Raw genomic sequence first — 17444 nt, 5'->3', positions numbered from 1 at the left:
ACACTGCTCTCTTCTTCACAGAGATCTCACTAATACCCTTTGAGCAACTTCATAAATACCTTTGAGCTCTTCGAAGAAATACCAAGTATTTTGTGAAGAAACACATCTTTGAATATCAACAGCAGTGTAAATGGTGAAAGAAGAAAAAAAAGTAGGATTTTAAATTTTACATCTTCTATTTCCATCTCCCAAAAATGAGAAGTAAAAACCAGTCTGGCCTTGAGCATGATGTGTTATGGAAGAGAAGTAATCTTGAATTTCTGCCCTCACATCTCAGTGTAGGTTTAACTTCATTGTTTTCTCTATAAGCTCAAGTCACTCCCAGTGATAAAACATAATCTCCATAAAGATTTAATTATTCAGTACTATTACTTTTGGTGTAGCTACCTACAAACAAATAGGTTTTTTCCCCTCATGATGCATATTCACAGCTTTAGAGCAGTGCAGCATGCTGCCATCACCAACCAGTAATTGAAGTAGAGACATAATTTTAACTTCTTAATCAGCATTTGGTACTACCAGCTCCATTTGGCTTAAAAGTGAAAGGCAGCAGAGTTACTGTCCCACCCAAACTCCAGAAACATCAAGCAAATCAACTCATTAAGGAGTGAGTTAAAGCACCAATTCCAAAAGCACACAGAACATTCCTTCAGAACTATTACTTGGACTAAATAAAGACTAAGCAAGACTTGCGACATGAAGTTATTCTTCAAGAGACACTGAAAGAATGTTTCTTCCCCCTCACAGTGAAATGTGAACTCCGTGGAACACAAAAAGTGAGTCATCCCTTGAACTGCAGTGGCAGGGGATTGAAAATTGGGACCAGCAGCCGGCACTGCAGTTACCCGAGCACCCAACGTGCTTGTGATGAACAGGATTATTTTACCCACTGTTAAATCTTCTCCCACCTCTCTGATAGGGCTGTACAGCACTGCAGTGTCAGTAACAAATCTCTTACTGAAGCTGTTTTCTGTAGCCCACAAAGCCAGACAGCTGAAACACATCATCCCATAACACTGTCAAACCAGTTTCAGCTGAAGGCTCCCATTTATTAATTTTTTTGTTTTAGAAAACATTTACCTGAAGTCTATTGGTGTGCCACAGCAAAGAGTGTTTAGATCTGAAAAAAAAAATACTGAAGTTGTGTAATTAACATTTCTCTTGAGCATCCAGATACTAGAATCACCAGGGGAAGTGTTCTGATGTAACAACTGAAACCAACAGCAGGTGCTTTTATTGGATGGCAACACCTTCATAAAATGCACAGTTGCTTCAATAAGTTAGTTTAAAAAATTATATCAAAGCAAATTACTGCAGTTAGAGCTAGGAAACACAGCCAAGTGCTGGGAACGAAACCAGTCAGGGCATTACGGGATTTGGGAAGTTCTTTTCTCACCCTGGTGACCCAAGGCTCTGCTCCTGCCTTCTCAAGGATACAGCACAACTTCCAGTCCTCTCCTCAGCTTCTCCACCGTACAGGAGAAAGGGAAGCACAAGTGACAGCCACTGCACATGGATGCAGGTCCTCTGAAGAATGGGAGCTTAAATGTGCTCTGTAGAGTCCTGTGAAACCATACAGGTGTGCTGAGAGCAAACACCTGAGTTAATCAAAACACTTCTCAAGTTAAGATTTAATTGAGGAATCAGCATAAAAGCATGATTGGAACAAATAAAGACAACTGAGTGTAGGGAAAAAATGAAAATGACATCAAGCTTGCTAAATATGTATTGTTTATTAAGGCTTGTATTCTCCTAGAGGAAAAAGTTAATCTGATGCTGTCCATTACTCCTTACAGGCAGTAACAGTCCAGAGACAGAGTTATACGTTCTAAATACAAGTCTAAATGATACAGATTAAACTTTATTTAAATTGGAGGTCCTTTTGGAGTAAATAGTATTCAGAAGATACTTGCTTTCTAATATAGTAAAAGATCCTCTACAATAAACACGTGCAGATTCAGTGTTCTAGAGCAGCGGACATGAGCACCATTTCCATGCTTAACTGGAACTCCAGTTGGTGACAGGTTCTCCGACGGTCCCCTCACTCCACAAAAACATGACAGCAAATTCAATTTTCTTAAAACAGGTTTTTTTACTCATCCAACAGAAAAAAAAATTAGACAAACACACTGTCAATTTTAAACATCTGATGCATAATCCATCATATTATCCGTACTATTAGTTCCTACGTTAAAGCTCAGCATTATTGGTATAAAAACTTTAAATGGCATTAGGATTTGGGGGGGGTTGGGAGAGAGTAATGAAGGGAAGGATTAAAAATGATCTGCAATTAACTAATAACACCTGAAAGCTGAAACAGGTTTAAACACATTGTTTAAAACCCCTGCAATGTCGATAGCATCACATTATTATTTAATTAAGCTACAAAAACCGTAAAGCAGAATTATGGCTGAGAGAAAGCGTCTTGCTCACCCTCGGCGGGATATGGAATAACAGATGCACACTGAAGCACTGGTTAACAGAATGTGAAAGGGAAATATTTTCCAGAGAAACAATTCCACTGACAATTTGATTTTCTACTAGACAGAAAAAACCAACATGGCGCATCAGCAGTTTTAAAAGAGTAATTGTACAGATAAATAAAGAGGCAGAGCAGCTGCACAAAGTGATCAGAAATTTAGGGGGTTTTTTTCATTTTAAAATTCTGAAGTGCAGTATCTTATGAGGTTTTTTTTTTTTTTTCCCAATGACAAAAAAAAAAAATCAATGCATGATTTCTCACTTCTGCCATGAAGAAAAAGGGATTGGGAGGAGGATAAAGGAAGATTTGTCATGTATTCTCCGTAATCTCTATATCTGGCTAGGAACATAATTCGTGCCAAAATAAAGTCTTTGGGAAGCACTGACACTTTAGTATGCTCATGTATAGGTCCACATTAGGTTAATATAACTGTTTACCAACTTAAAAAAATAAAAAGACACACCTTTATTAATGATTTCTACCGAATTTTACATAGAAAAAAGATACAAATTAATGCAGATCCACTTGGGCAAAAATAAACTACAATGTACTTAAAGATGCAACAACTTAATTTCCCCTGCACGAGAAGATATATTGGAACTGAAAGCTTTAGTTTGTCCTGATGCCAGGATACAGCACCAGTTATACTTAATTTTGTTTCTCATAGTCGAATCTAATATCAGTTCTAGTATATATATCAAACTGTTTATGTTTATTCTTATTGTTTGTTTCGATTCTGACGTTCCTGCAAAGAGAAAAAAGTTAAGATTTTAGTCAAAGGAACAAGCAGAGTTTTTAGTAGTTTAACAGAACTAATGTGATCCCAGATAATTACACACTTAAAACAATGCTGCTACATTTTACAAATATACTGTTCATACCCGACAAACCCAAGGACTTGATAAGTTAATGTTTTTAAGTGCAGTCTCAGGTGGAACATCTGGATGAATACCTGCAGTCACTTTAAACCAAGGTCACAGAGAGAGAAAGGTATGAAATATCAACACTCCTAAGGAGAACCAGCATCTGCAATATTCTACTTTCTGGATTATTTTAGCTACTGCAGTAGTAGCACAACCAATACACAAGCAGAAAGCAGATGGCAGATTAGTGAACTCCACAGAACTGGTCTCATTTTGAAGAACTCAAATGACTTTGGAGTTTAGCCACATTCAGTAAAAGCAGGGATTTGAGCTGTCAAGAAATTCTGTCCCTAATTCTTCCTATTGGTTCAACAATTCTGGGAAGCACTGAGAAATACCTGGGGGTAAGAGACAGAAACAGTATCAGGTAGAAGGAAAGCTTTGTGCTTCTGCCTAGTCTGATAAAACCCAGCACAGCTGGACTGACCAACCCAAGGGTGTCCCAAAGTGCTGCTGGGAGGGTCTTTGAGCCTTTCCCCCAAGCGTCTGCTAACCACAAATACTGAAGCCAGTAAAGGTCACCTAAGGGATACAACTGGGGGCTGCCTGCAGGTGAGCTCCACATCAGTGACCCTGTGCTCTCGCAGCAGCACAGGGCTCCAGAGACACCTGAGCAGTGCCCAGCAGAACAGGGCACGTCTGCACTCAGAACAGGAACGCCACAAGTGCAGAACATACAATGACAGGACAGAACCAGGCTGCTGTGTGTCAGCCCTGTGCATCCTCCAGCTAGGGCACCACTGCACACTGAACAGAAAGGGCTCAGCCTTCCCATTTTTGCTTACAGTGCAGAACTGGCATGCAAATACTTGAGTGCACTTAAATCAACATGGCATCAAATCCTATTCCAAAGGAAACTGTGAACTAGCCCAAGCACCACCACCAGCCAAATCCTGAACTAACACTTCATATTCTGTCTTGTGGACTCATTCTGCATAAAGTTCATCTCAGAGTTGTTTTACCAAATCAACAAAACAAGCTGTGTAAAGTGATAGAATTTATTATAAAAATCTGTATTCCTCATGTCTTTTACCTCTCGACTATGATGAATTATCAGCAAAAGCTATTTCCTAATGGCACAGTATCAGAACATTACATGTTGTTAATAAAAAGAGCTTATGTCTGCCTGACATTTCAAACAAAAGGTGGTTACAAGTATCTAGAACTGAATCATACCAACTCCATTTTCAGGCTTCCAAAAAGAGTAATTGTTTCATCCCTTTTCCAGCTTCCATTTCCAAGGTGGCACATCCCCTTTACAGTCCTACCATGTTCATGAGGCCACTCTTTCCCACTGCTACCTCATGTAACTTATGTAACTTATTTTTAGTTTTCTGTGTAGTCATCCACTGACTCCCCTAATTCCACTTTCTTTAGAAATGGAAGCTTTCCATTCTCATGGACTAGCCCCACATAAAAAGAGGCAGGCTAGCACCTGAGACCTCCACCTGAAGTGCTCATGGCATTCAGACACTCAGCTCAAACTCTGTAATTCAGTAAAAAGTGCTCTTTACTGAGCAAGTTCCCAAGCAGTTCCTCCTACCTTGCTTTTTGCTTTCTCTCTTGGGGGCTAATCTGAGTCTTCCTCTTTACAAATGTCTGAAAACACATAAACTGGTGCAACAATTCTTCGTGTTCTCGAGCATGGCTGCTTTTTAGAAGCTCTAACTCTCAAATTCTCTTCCTTACTGCTACTTAGCACTACTGCAAGCAAGAACAAACAGTTTTGTAAGCAGCTAACAAAGCTGTGCTCATTCTGGTTCTGAAGATCCGGAGCCTTCACCTTCTCTTGTCCAGGGAAATACTCTTGATATCTCACAGGAGAGCTCCAGCTGCACACTTCTCCTTCAGGACACTACTCTGTATGGTCTTCAGACACAGGGAAAATAGGTTTCCACAAAACTTGCAGAGATTTCCACCTTGGAGACACTCATCCCTGTCAAACTTCTGTTCTCTTCACCTCAGGCTAAAGTAGCTTCAACTTTCCTACTAAACTTGGTTAAAGTGAGTGGGATCAAAGCATTCATCTTCAAACACAAAACCAGAAATGTTTTCTTTATCTCAGGAACACGGCATTAATCTTAAAACATGTTTTTTAACTAGAGCTTTGGAGGAAGGACAATATTCCATCCTTTTAAGTTCTGTGATTGTGTTCACAGCAACATCATCACTGAAAGGCATCACCCAGTGCTAGGAGAAAATGAGTATTTCCAAGTACCAATATCCACCAGCCAACACTTTTCAGTATTTAATCACCTGAAGCAGAACTGGTAATCTTGGTGATTCAGGAGCTTTCTGAGACTGTGCAGCTCTGCCAACACAACAGCAAGGTGTAGAGAGAGCTGAGTGCCTTGCCTGGCTCAGAGCTGACAGCAGCAGCCCAGTACAGCAACTGGGACCATCTGTTTTGGTACAGATCCAGGAACAGGAGCTGCTGACAGCTCATCTGTCACCTGTAAAGTACCAAGATCTGCAACAAGGTTGCTTTTAAACTTTGGAAGACAACTTTGTTAGGGCTCTGATGGCATGCTTTTAGAAAATATTAATAACTAATGCCACATTATACTCTATTTTCTTGTTTAAAAGAAGCTCTCTCTCACATCATAACTTTTTTACAGTTTTCAGAGCATGAGCTTTGATTACAGAAGCAGCTCTCTGTGGGCACTGTATTATCTCTGGAACTGACTGAAAAAGGCTGTGAGGGTCAGGTGAGAATTCATGCTACTCACTGTTTTGCTATTTCATTCCAAACCCCAATCCTCTCCCAGGTTCTGGGTCACCAGACTGGGTTTAAGTATTCCAGTGTGGCAAATCAAAAGCTGGACTTATATCCCAGCATGACCAAATCCTCTCTCAATTGTGGAGGGATACCCTCTTTCAGCAATGCTGCAAAGTGATGAATCTTTGGCACTTGGAAGAATTTCATCCAGCATTGCACCTGCCAAAGCCTCACTGGATGATTTGGCACTGACACTGAGGCTCCTACATCAGTTAAACTCAGCAGCACAAGCTGGAGCTGGCTCTGCACACAGCACCCATGGAAATGCTGGTTAGCAACACACTGGAACCATCTAAAGAGCTGAAATGCCAGTGACTTGCCCTGCACTGATTACATTTATATTCTCTACTAAATATTTGTGTATAAATGAAATTGTATCATTTAAGCTCCCCATGTAAAGCTTTTTAAGAATCGTGTTCCTTTGTAATCACAACAGCAGTGAAATGGAAGCACGAAATTTCAATGATTTTACAGCTAAACAAGAGTTAAACCCAGCAATCTGAAAACCAATTAAGATGGCACATACACAAACAACTATCTGAAAATGTCAATTAGGTCATAAGATACTTTAACTGGCAGTAAGAGTCTTCAAAACTAACTGTCATAGGAAAATTAACTTTGGTAACAGAATGAACTTCAACAGTCTTTAGGTGTGTGTATACCCTGTAAAAAAACACACTCTTCTAGTAATCAGCTGGACTTCTAAAATTCATTTTATCAATGAAGGGGAAAAAATAGTGACTTTCCAATCAAGTTTTATAGAGTGCAACCTGACAAGCAGCATCTCACTCCTTCATTGCTGCTCTGCTTTAGCTCTCTAGCACTATTATCTTTATCAGTGTACTTGGGCGTCCCATTTTCTAAGCTATTCAGGGGAATCTAAGAAATATTAAATTAGACTTCATAGTTTATTTTGTGAATGTGTAATACAAGCCAGAGCCTCTGTTTTAAATGAGGAAGGGAAATGCATTATTTTGAAAAAATAGATCCTGTTAAAAATGAAGCAGTGACCTGGATAACATTTTTGTGCAGACAGTGGGAATGACTTGTGTTTATTCAATCAACCCAAAATGAGATCAGCTCAAGAGTCAAACATCAGCCCTCTGAGATCCCACAAAGCACAGAATTCTGCTGTTTGCGCCACCACTGGGATCTTGCTGCGGCCAGGGAGTTATCTGTGCAGGAGCAGATCTGTTATCACTTACCCTGTGCTCTCACTTAAACACCCACAGCTCTCCCCTCCAGCCTTGGCAGCAGAGCACAAGGAGACAGAATGCAAAACCCAAACCAATCACACCCCGCTGCACCACAAACACTGGGCAGAGGAACCCAGGCTGCCTCACTTTGTCAGGACTCTCTCCTACATAAGGGAACACCTCTCCAAGATACAGGCCACATTAAATACTGAATCGCTAATTATCTACCGAAGAAATGAAGCGTTCAAGTAAAGCCCTTTAGGCTTTACCTTGTGGAACCCCACAGGGAGTACACAAGAAAAACTTGCAATTTTAAGCTGTCCTTCCCTGCTGTGCTGAGGTCAGCTATGCACATCTATCATGGACAGGAAAAGTTCAGCCACAAAGTTTTAAAGACACTGAGCTCCTTTTCTCATGCAATTTAATGGTACAATCTATGAAGGCAGTTTAAAGTAATTTTATCTACACTTTTAAATGGCAACAAAAACTTGAAAATGGCAATTTTAAAATTTAAGCTGCAGGAGCATGCATTAAGTCTTTGCTTTAAAAACATCTTAAAACAAGTGTGAGCTACCCTAAACTAAGCCAGCCTGTCAAACAAATGCTGTATTTGCAATGCTATACAGAAAAGGTCTAGGAACACTATCAACACCAAGCAAATTCAAGAGTTACTTCAGTTGCAAGTACACATCCTGACACCTATTATTTTGTCAGGTTATTACTTCTAGACTGCCTAATTAGAGAAAGGCATTCTTGAAACTGAGGTCGTGGGACGAGAGGGACAGAGATCCCTTGTGACAGACTTAGAGCCATGAAAGTGTATGGAAAGTTTTACTACACTCTCCCAGATACTGCCCAGACTTCTCTCACTACATCTTCACTCAAAACTTCAAGAATTAGTAGACAGATTAAACCTGGGAACTGAAAACCTTTATTTATCCAAATAATACATGTGACTTCAGCAGCATAAATGCACTCTTTCTAGCACTGTTCCAGCAAAATTATGTAACTCTTTCTTTTCCAGAGAGATAAACTGAATAAACAAAATCAGGTTTCTTATTCTTAAAGGTGATATACAAATTTGAAATACCAATACAGGTATCAATTTTGATAGCCCAGTTCCAGTCAAACAGTGTTTAAACACCTCATATTTAAGGCAAAAAACTTAAGTGACAATCACTGGAAGAACCCAATTCTGAAACAGAAACTATTTTCTATTAACCATTTTAAGATAAAAAAATAAATCAAACTCCAATAAACCAGACATAAAGTCCTATACCTGTATTACTGCTTAGCTTTCTGCTTTGAAAACTCATTGACTTGTGAAACTTTCACAAAGAAATATGCATCAGATTTGTGTCGTTAAACACACAAGAAACCATCAAGTTGAGCTGTATTAAAAACATTCTGAATTCCTACTTACATTTTTCCACCATAGCAGCCTTCACATATCATTTTCCCCATATCTGTGTATAAAATAAATTTTTTAATAAGTTTACCTTCCGCACCACCTCCTCCTCTTCCTGGCGCTTTTCATAATGAGAAAAGTCATCAAAGATGGAGGTCGTGTGCTTGTAAGTAGCAATAATTTTAAGCACTTGTTTTGCTTTTTCTAAGGGCACCTCCTGTGTATCACGGGAGTTTGTAACAGGTTTGTTGTCATTGTTCTCCAGCCTGATGTGTCTCAGTTGGTTGTTGGGCACATCCTTCACAAAGATCCACTTGACATCAAATTTCCCCTTCCACTTGTCCTGAGACCAGACACCTGCACTGGTGCCATAGTCCACAGGTGATTTCATCTCTGCTACTCCACAGAAGTGTCCACTGCCATTGACACTGAACAGCAAGTACACCGGGCCCTTGCTGTTCATGGAGCGAAAAGCGCTGTCCAGGCGTTTGTTGCCGTGTTCCGTACTACACCAAATAGAATACTTAATGGAACGATGAATATCATCCTCGGAATAGCTCTTTATTATGAACACACGTCCATTTTTAAGGTTCCATTCGAAATCTTTAGGGTTATAGCTGTGAGCAGCTTTCAGTTTTTCAAGGACGGGATGGGACTCACCGCTCGGAACGGGGTTGGGCTGGGTGCTGCCAGCTGAGTTGGTGTCGTTCCCAGTTCCTCCGCTTTGGCCAAAAGCTGCATTTCTGTTGCGAGGAGCTACCCAGCGGTTCTGGGGTGGCTGCTGAGGGGTCTGATACTGTGGTTGAGTCAATGGAGGAGGCTGAGCTGGAACAGGCTGAACAATTGGTTGCTGTGGCTGTGGAACAGACTGAGGAGAAGGTATCTGTTGGGGGGCAGGAACTTTTGCCACAGGACCCTTATTGTCCCAAGTACCTATGTCCATATTATGCTTTATAGGGGGAGGAGGCAACGCTCCTCCGATTACAGGTCCAGTTTTTGTTTTCATTTTAGGCTGTGGTTTTGCAGGCTTGCTGGCAATAGCAGCCCAAGAGGTTGGTTTAGATACTGGCAAGTTTACATTAGATCCACCATTCCCAGAGAGGGCGCCTGTCATCCCGGCACTGTTAACAACAGAACCTACTGTTTTCACTGCAGAAGTCGTAACATCTCCACCAATCTTAAGTCCAACCATTCCCTGTTCAATACTGTTCATTCCAGGAGCTTTATTTAATGTATCATTATGAAATCCTGTTTGTCCATCCACAATGGTACCCCCCAGAGAACTGGGTGGGTAGCTGTAACTGCTCCCATATGCTGAGCTTTGTGTCTGCTGTCCTTGGGATCCGCTTGTTCCCCAAGCTGAGAAGGCAGGATTTTCAGGGAAAAAGTTAAACCGGTGTTGATAGATATTATTTCCCAGACCCCCAGGCTGTCCAAAAACGGCATCGTGCATAAAATGATGATCCCCATTACTGAGCTGTCCATAGGTGGTGAGATAAGGGATAGGAGGATCTCCTCCTGTAGACCATGGTGCTTCACTGAGAGAATAGGGGAACCCAATAGATGGTGGATAATAACTGGACAGATAAGGATCAGTCATTGATGGATAGCTACTGTTCTGTTAAAGAGAAAAAACAGTCACCAGATAAATACACCCTTCATTTATAAACAGCCACAACACCAAACAGAAAAGAACACTAGAGACAAGGTAATGTAATTTCTAATGACAGACCTTAGTTCACATTCCAAGAAGGATTCAAGGCTAAAATGAAGTAGCTGGGCATTTATAATACCCCAGGACTAGGGGCTCACCTTGAGGTTAGTACTTGAGATGTTGCAACCATGTAATCTCACTTACACTACTAAGGATATTTACTAGCCAATACCCCAAATTATTGCAAGGAACATATCTAACTGTATTTTATAGCTCACAGAACTAAGGATATTTAGCAATTCTAGATTGCTGCATGGAAGAAGCTTTAGATTAAATCACCTTAATATGACAATACATGTAACATACTGTTACAATCCTCATTATGGAGTTGTTTTGAGGGGCAAATAGTCTCCAACAAAAAACCCACACCTCAAGCAGTAGAACATACACAGGCTACTTCTGACTCACACATGCCAAGTTTGCCACAGGTAAGAGATACAAACTGACATTACAGGGCCTGGTGCACCAGAGACAAATCCATGCCCAGAGGGCACATGGCACAGGCCATGCAACCTCTTGGAGAAAGACCCTTTCCAGCCTTTTGCCTAAGTCTTTTCTTCCCTCAGTAGTAAAGTTACAACTGTGCAGGAGTGTTCCTGACTGTCCTTCCAAACAGGACATCTCTCCCACTCATGGAATAAGAGACCAAACATTTACACACCCTCTGAAAATTCCTCCCCTTCAACTGTTTCTTAGACCAAGCTGAAAAGCTTTTCCTCTCACTAACACTTGGCTGGCACCTGATTTTGAAGCATTCCATATGATTTTTACATTCAGCAATGTAAAAGAACAAAGCCAGGATGTTCTAAAGTGGGTTTTATTCCTCTTCAAATCAACTTGAAGCACATATATTGGAGACCTTCCAAAGTGACACTCCAACCATAATTACCAGAGGGGGTGGGAAGGTCAACATCTCCTGTTAATGAGTCAAACAGTAGCTCGTCTTTCCTTACTCATAAAGACTATTTTAAGAAGAGAAACTCTTCTTTCAAACTGCTAAATTTCAAACTTGAAAAGAAAAATCCAGCTGCAAAATTAGGAAAACAGCACCAGAACTTCAGGCATTTTTCCAAAAATCTGATTATTTCTTAGCTTTCTTAAAAAAAAGGTAAAATCTCTCCTTGCTGAAGATTAAGTCTAATATCCAATTGATACAGAAACATTTTGACTGCTCATTTTTCAATGACCTCTTTTCCATGACACCCCAAAGCCAGAGTAATTCAGAGTAATAGCCTTATGTTTCATTCACAGAATGATACCACAATATGCCTCCAAGAGTTCCATACAGTACTGCAAACACTTCAGAGATTGAAAGAGCCTAAATCCAATGTTATTGATTCAAAAGAAATGATCTCTGCCACTGTTCAAGCTCCCTTTATTTACACACAAATTCTATCACTAACAAGAGGTACAGAAATCACCTTCCTATGAGATGATCCTCTAAAATACACTGAGTTTTCTGAGCCTCCCAAGCTAATGTAATCAATATTTAGTATAAAAACACATTTTTCTGAAAGACTTTAACTGAATGTTATATTTTAAAGTGTTAATTTAAGGAAAAAAAAAAAAACAAATGCAGATGAACGGGAGAAGATATAAGTAGTTCTCAAGATACTTATGCTCATAAATTCTACAAGTTTAGAATTTAAGACCAAAAAGAGTAAGCCTAGAAAAGCAAGTGTTTTGTCTCAGAAATATTTAGGCTAAAGAATTTTAGACAATTCCTGCAGCTGTCATCTCTTCACACAGCCTGTAAAGTCTCCACAAGGATTCTAACAAGATTGAAGGAAAGTTGCAGCAGCCATCCTTACCAAACATTCAATCTATTTTAACTGGCTTTATGCCAGAGTGTGTAAAATAAACCCTGACAGAAGTTCTTCCCTTCAACAGCAGAACATCTATTTCAGTATCCTTGACCTTTCTGCACTTTTCTGTATCTTTTTTATTAAAAACCCCAAAACAAATCCAACTCAACCATTCTGTTAATAAGTAAACAATCTCCTTTCCCCCCAAAAATGCTCCTTGCTGGTGATTCCCTGTTCCATAGGAAGAATCTCTTGGTTCTCACTGACTTCACAGGAGGATGCTCTTGCTGAGTGTAAATCTGTAGATGAAGACTCTACTTGATTCAGTTCCCTCTACTCTTAAAAGTACTTTTAACATAATATTACTCACCTACATTTGATTTTTGATGTTAAATATATTATTGTGTCAGCTGGGGCTTTAATTTCTTAAGTTTATTTTAAATATCAAGTTGGCTTCAGATCTTTTTTTCTTAAGTTATCTGTACTTTACAGTAATTTTCAAGGGCTGAATAAATCTGACTGGATAACTGGATAATAAGGCTTTGTTCAGCAACATGGTTGTCTTCTGAACAAAATCTCACAGTCCTAATTAATGCTACTGTCACTTTCCACTTAAAATTGTAAGAGGACCTACACAATTGTTTGTTGTGCCATGCCAATTTTTTCACTGCAGCATAAATAAATTGGTCAATGGAGCTACACTTCCATAAACAGAACTTTTATTATAATTATGTGAATTCTAACAGCCATAGTGATTTTTCTATTTAATCCTAATATTTTGGCTTGTTGACAGCAAAGACAAATTTCCCAGAATAAAACTGTAATAGATGGGTCTATTTTTGATATGTGAACATTCAGTATATTTCACAGTTTAAAGTCATTAAAAATTACATATAAATGTGACAAAGCACAATTTTTTAAAAAATCAGGGGGAGGCGAAAACCTCAATTTCATTTATAATTAATTCTAATTAAAAATTAAGATTTTGCTTCCTTTTTTCCCCACAAAGGCTTTTCTACCTTCCACAGTAGGTTAACTCCAAAAGAAGGAATGCCTCACATTAAATTATTTTAAGTCTGGAGAACATGTCTATGCTGCAAGCAAGCTCAGTGATGTCATCAATATTAACACTGGCATCTGACAGCTTCAGGCTGAATTATAAATTTCCCTTTTTAAAACATAACACTTCGCCATCCCATCATTTACCTCTGCTAAATGTTTATCTCTGAAATTGTGTTTCATACTTGTGAATGAAAACCTTTTCCTGCTCCAGTTCCTATAAATTTTGTTCCCTTTAAAGATTTGAATGTGAAGTCAAGAATTACTTCAGAGAATACTTTCAATTATAATAGTATTTTAGTCATGGATGTTGATTTAATGTACATCATAATGAGAGTTTACATTACAGTTCCTTACTTTTAAGTAACACATCTTTAATTCTTAAAATGTATCAGAGAACATGGAAGAACAACATTTGCTGAAGTGTAGAAAATGGGACAACTCTACAAAGTACCTAGAGAGCATCCAACCCAAATCTCAACTACATTAATTTCTATAATTATATAAATAATAGAAATCAGGAGAGCCCAAAAGCAGAATTTTTAAACTCCCACAAGCAACTGGCCTATCAAGGAGCTGTAAGATCAGGCTGTCCCAGTCCAGCCACACCAATAACCTGCAAGGGGAGAAGGAATCAGCTCCAGCTCTTTAGAGAATCAACTTCATTTTCACTTGTGGCCATCTGGAAATGCAGAGTAATATTAGCTTTGGGAACACAAATGCTGTTTGTATCACCAAGTAACACAATATGCTGTCATTTCTTTTTCCATTTCTATTTAAGGCATTTGCCCCCTCCACACAATCCTATGAATGGAGTGCCAACAGCATGCCTAAGGAATAAAAAAAAAATAAAAAACTAAGTTAAAAAGGCACTAACCTGATTTGACTGCCCAGAAAGGTAAGGTTCAAAATCGTTGTCATGAACTGTGTCCTTCTGATGTAACGAACCATTTTGTACTACAAAAAAAGGGGTTACAGCACATTAGAACAGCAGCAGCAGCATTGCAGGAGTGATGCTCCACCCTATGCTACTTTAGGAAAAGCCATACTTCTTCTGCAAGCCAGAAAGACTCATAAAAAGACCAACGGATGACACTTCCCACCCCCCAGATTGTTTCTCTTTATATAACTGTTTACAGAACAAAGTTTGAGTAAATTAAAAAAAATTAGTAATAAAAAATTCTACAGCTGAGGGTGAGTAAACAACTCATGTGAATTAACTCCCAACAAAAAAATCATTATTGAGAACAATTTTGTGAAAAAGGATTGAGAAACAACATCTATTGTTCTGGCCCATAATTAGAACACACAAACTCACAGTTCTCCCAGCGTGTGTTAGTCTCTGCTTAAACTGGCTAAAATAAGATGAGGTGAGGTTACATTGTACTATGAAATGAAGACTGCTAAGAGCTTTGGTATCCTGATATTTTCAGGAAAACTTAAGTTTCAACATTCTCATCTGTAAAAAAAATCTATATCTGCCATAAAGTCCTACTTCAGCATAAAAGACTGTGTGACAAACATGTGAAACCCATTACTGAATGATATACAAACCCAAATCAGCTACCAGGTCCCTTCAAATAATTTCCTGTTTGCTTTAAATTTGAAAAAAGAAGGTCAAATACACGGTGTGGTAGTTGCTATATTTACCTATTTCACAGAACAGCTGAACTAAATATAATAGTACACCAAATAAAGTGCTTAGCAAACAAGTTTGGGAATTTAGCAGAGTATTTCTGCAAAGTTTGTCAAGGGGAGTAGAGGTAAAAGAGTGTTTACAAACACAGGGAGATGTGTTTGTTTAACTAGAAGGAGCTGGATTCTCAAGGCAGGTTAAGATGTATGAAAAAGCATTTATTGGTTGGATATTACTACTTTCTAAGTCTTAACAGTTACATATTTGTCAGCAATCACAATAAGAATGAAGGTATTTCTCAGATGACTTGTTACTAAGTTTAATTTCAATTGAAGCAGAATAGTTATAAAAATACTTATTATCTCATCAGAAATTAACCACCTTTCAAGTTCCCCAGATTATTAAGTTTATGGACTTAAGTAAGTATCTCAGCCAACAGCAGAGCAGCAACACAACTGCACTCACAGAGCACGCAAAAGTAGGCAAAAATACATGTATTGTCCAGAGATATCCTTGTGACTTTATGTAGCAACTTGCTTCATCTTAAACGAGAATTATTTAGTACCAACACAGTCCTTCCCACTGCAAACCCAGCAGCAGTAAGTGGGATGCAGGCAAGCTCGGATGAATGGCAATCATGTTATTTTCGAAACAAAGCACACGTTTCCTCATTCCCAGATGTTTTCCATGCAGAGTAAAAGCGATACATTTCTGCTCACCTACAGGTACCTGTGTAATTGATCTCTTACAGTAACAATTTAAGCGACCAGATCACAGCACGATTCCTCACCTTTATTATCCTGTCCTTTCGGTCTCTGGGAAGCCACAGCACGTGATTACGGAAAAAAAAAAAAAAGGAAATAAAAAAGTTAATTTTAGAAAAAACGCTTATATTGTCACAGATACTGCAAACCACACAGCTTACGAGGACGGGGAAGAAAGAGACTTATAAAAATGGCCAGCAGCATCTCAAGGTTTGTTTGGAGCATGGCTGGAGCAGCGTGTTCCACGTATCCCTCAGCCCCGGCCTTGCTGAGAAATGGCTCCGGGGAGGAGGCGGGAGCGCGCTGAGCCCACGGGGGAAGTTACGGAGAACGATGGAGCTCTAAAGCAGCCGAGGGGGAAAAGAAACGCCTGGCGGGGCCTGCAGCCGCAGGCCCGGGAGCCCCCCCCCGCCCCCGGGCCGTCTCGCCACTCGCTCACCTGAGGGTCAACGCTTGTGGCAGACATAATTCATGCACAGGGCCCCGTGGTTCAGCAGAGAGCGCCGGGGGACGAGGCAGGGCCGCTGGGCGCGGCGCGGAGCTCCGGGGCCTGGCGGAGGGGCGGCGGCGGCGCCTCCGCTCCCCTCAGGCGGCGGCCGGGCGGGGAAGGGGCCGGGGCCGAGGGGGAGGGAAAGGGGCCGCCTGGCGCCTGCTCGGGGCGCCTCCTCAGCGGGCGGCGGTGCGGGCAGCAGAGGCGCGGCGCGGCTCAGCCGTGCCGGTGCCGGTGGCGGTGCCGGCCCGGTGTCTCACATGCCCGCGGGCCGGGCCTGGGGCCGCAGCGAGCGGGGCAGCGGCGGCCGCCGACTCCAATGGCGGCGGGCGCCGGGCTGCGGTGACGTCAGCGGCGAGCGCGCGCGGGGAGCGCCGGGAGCGCACGGGGCGGGCGGCGGGGGGGAAAGGCGCGAGGGGCGGCGGCGCCTCTGCGCGTGCGCGGCAGCGCGGAGCGGCTGAGCGCGGGGAGAGCGGGGGACGGGCGGGGAGGTGTGGGGCTGGGATGTGGGATATGGGGCTGGGATGTGGGGTACGGGGCTGGGATGTGGGGTACGGGGCTGGGATATGGGGCTGGGACATGGGGTGTGGGGCTGGGACATGGGGTGTGGGGCTGGGACATGGGGCTGGGACATGGGACATGGGGCTGGGATATGGGGCATGGGGCTGGGACGTGGGGTATGGGGCTGGGACATGGGGCTAGGATATGGGGCTGGGACGTGGGGCTGGGACATGGGGGTGGGATGTGGGGTATGGGGCTGGGACATGGGACATGGGGTATGGGGCTGGGATATGGGATATGGGGCTGGGATATGGGATATGGGGCTGGATTATGGGGTATGGGGCTGGGACATGGGGTATGGGGCTGGGACATGGGGTATGGGGCTGGGTTATGCGATATGGGGCTGGGACATAGAATATGGGGCTGGGATATGCGATATGGAGCTGGGATATGGGATATGGGGTCGGGACATGGGGTATGAGGCTGGGATATGGGGCTGGGACATGGGATATGGGCTGGGATATGTGATATGGGGCTGGGCCATCCCATATGGGGCTGGGCCATGTGATATTACTGTAGGCAAAGTTATATGAGGCTGGGCCGTGCTCTATGGGGCCAGGGCATGTGATACAAAGCTAGGCCATGCTGTATTATGGTCGGCCATGCTATATGAAGCCAGGCCGTGTG

The 17444-nt window shown here is 41.6% G+C and overlaps 1 protein-coding gene across 2 annotated transcripts; it reads right to left on the bottom strand.

Annotated features, from left to right (window-relative positions):
* Positions 1 to 1714: 1714 nt before the first annotated feature.
* YTHDF1 (YTH N6-methyladenosine RNA binding protein F1) lies at positions 1715 to 16607 on the bottom strand. Of its 2 annotated transcripts, XM_030288454.4 has the most exons (5): positions 16206 to 16607; positions 15793 to 15817; positions 14244 to 14323; positions 8880 to 10406; positions 1715 to 3227 (listed from the first exon to the last, which is right to left on the bottom strand). In XM_030288454.4, exons 1-5 carry the CDS (start codon positions 16230 to 16232, stop codon positions 3201 to 3203), a joined length of 1686 nt encoding a protein of 561 aa, XP_030144314.3. In that variant the 5' UTR covers positions 16233 to 16607; the 3' UTR covers positions 1715 to 3200. The 2 variants fall into 2 exon arrangements, with proteins under 2 accessions (XP_030144314.3, XP_030144313.3); XM_030288453.4 differs by lacking the exon at positions 1715 to 3227 and having other exon boundaries at positions 8690 to 10406.
* Positions 16608 to 17444: the final 837 nt, after the last annotated feature.

The sequence above is a fragment of the Taeniopygia guttata genome, chromosome 20 (genome assembly GCF_048771995.1).
Source record: "Taeniopygia guttata chromosome 20, bTaeGut7.mat, whole genome shotgun sequence".
NCBI classification, from domain to species: Eukaryota; Metazoa; Chordata; class Aves; order Passeriformes; family Estrildidae; genus Taeniopygia; species Taeniopygia guttata.
This window is presented reverse-complemented; position numbering and strand designations above follow the sequence as displayed.

Bases quoted from the DNA above. Each gene is read 5' to 3' on its own strand.
- YTHDF1 (XM_030288453.4), bottom strand. From the start codon at position 16,232: ATGTCTGCCACAAGCGTTGACCCTCAG. The intron at 15,818-16,205 runs GTGAGCGAGTGG...GTGGCTTCCCAG, and splicing joins CCACAAGCGTTGACCCTCAG to AGACCGAAAGGACAGGATAA. The intron at 10,407-14,243 runs GTTAGTGCCTTT...TCTCTTTAACAG, and splicing joins TTTCTGGGCAGTCAAATCAG to AACAGTAGCTATCCATCAAT.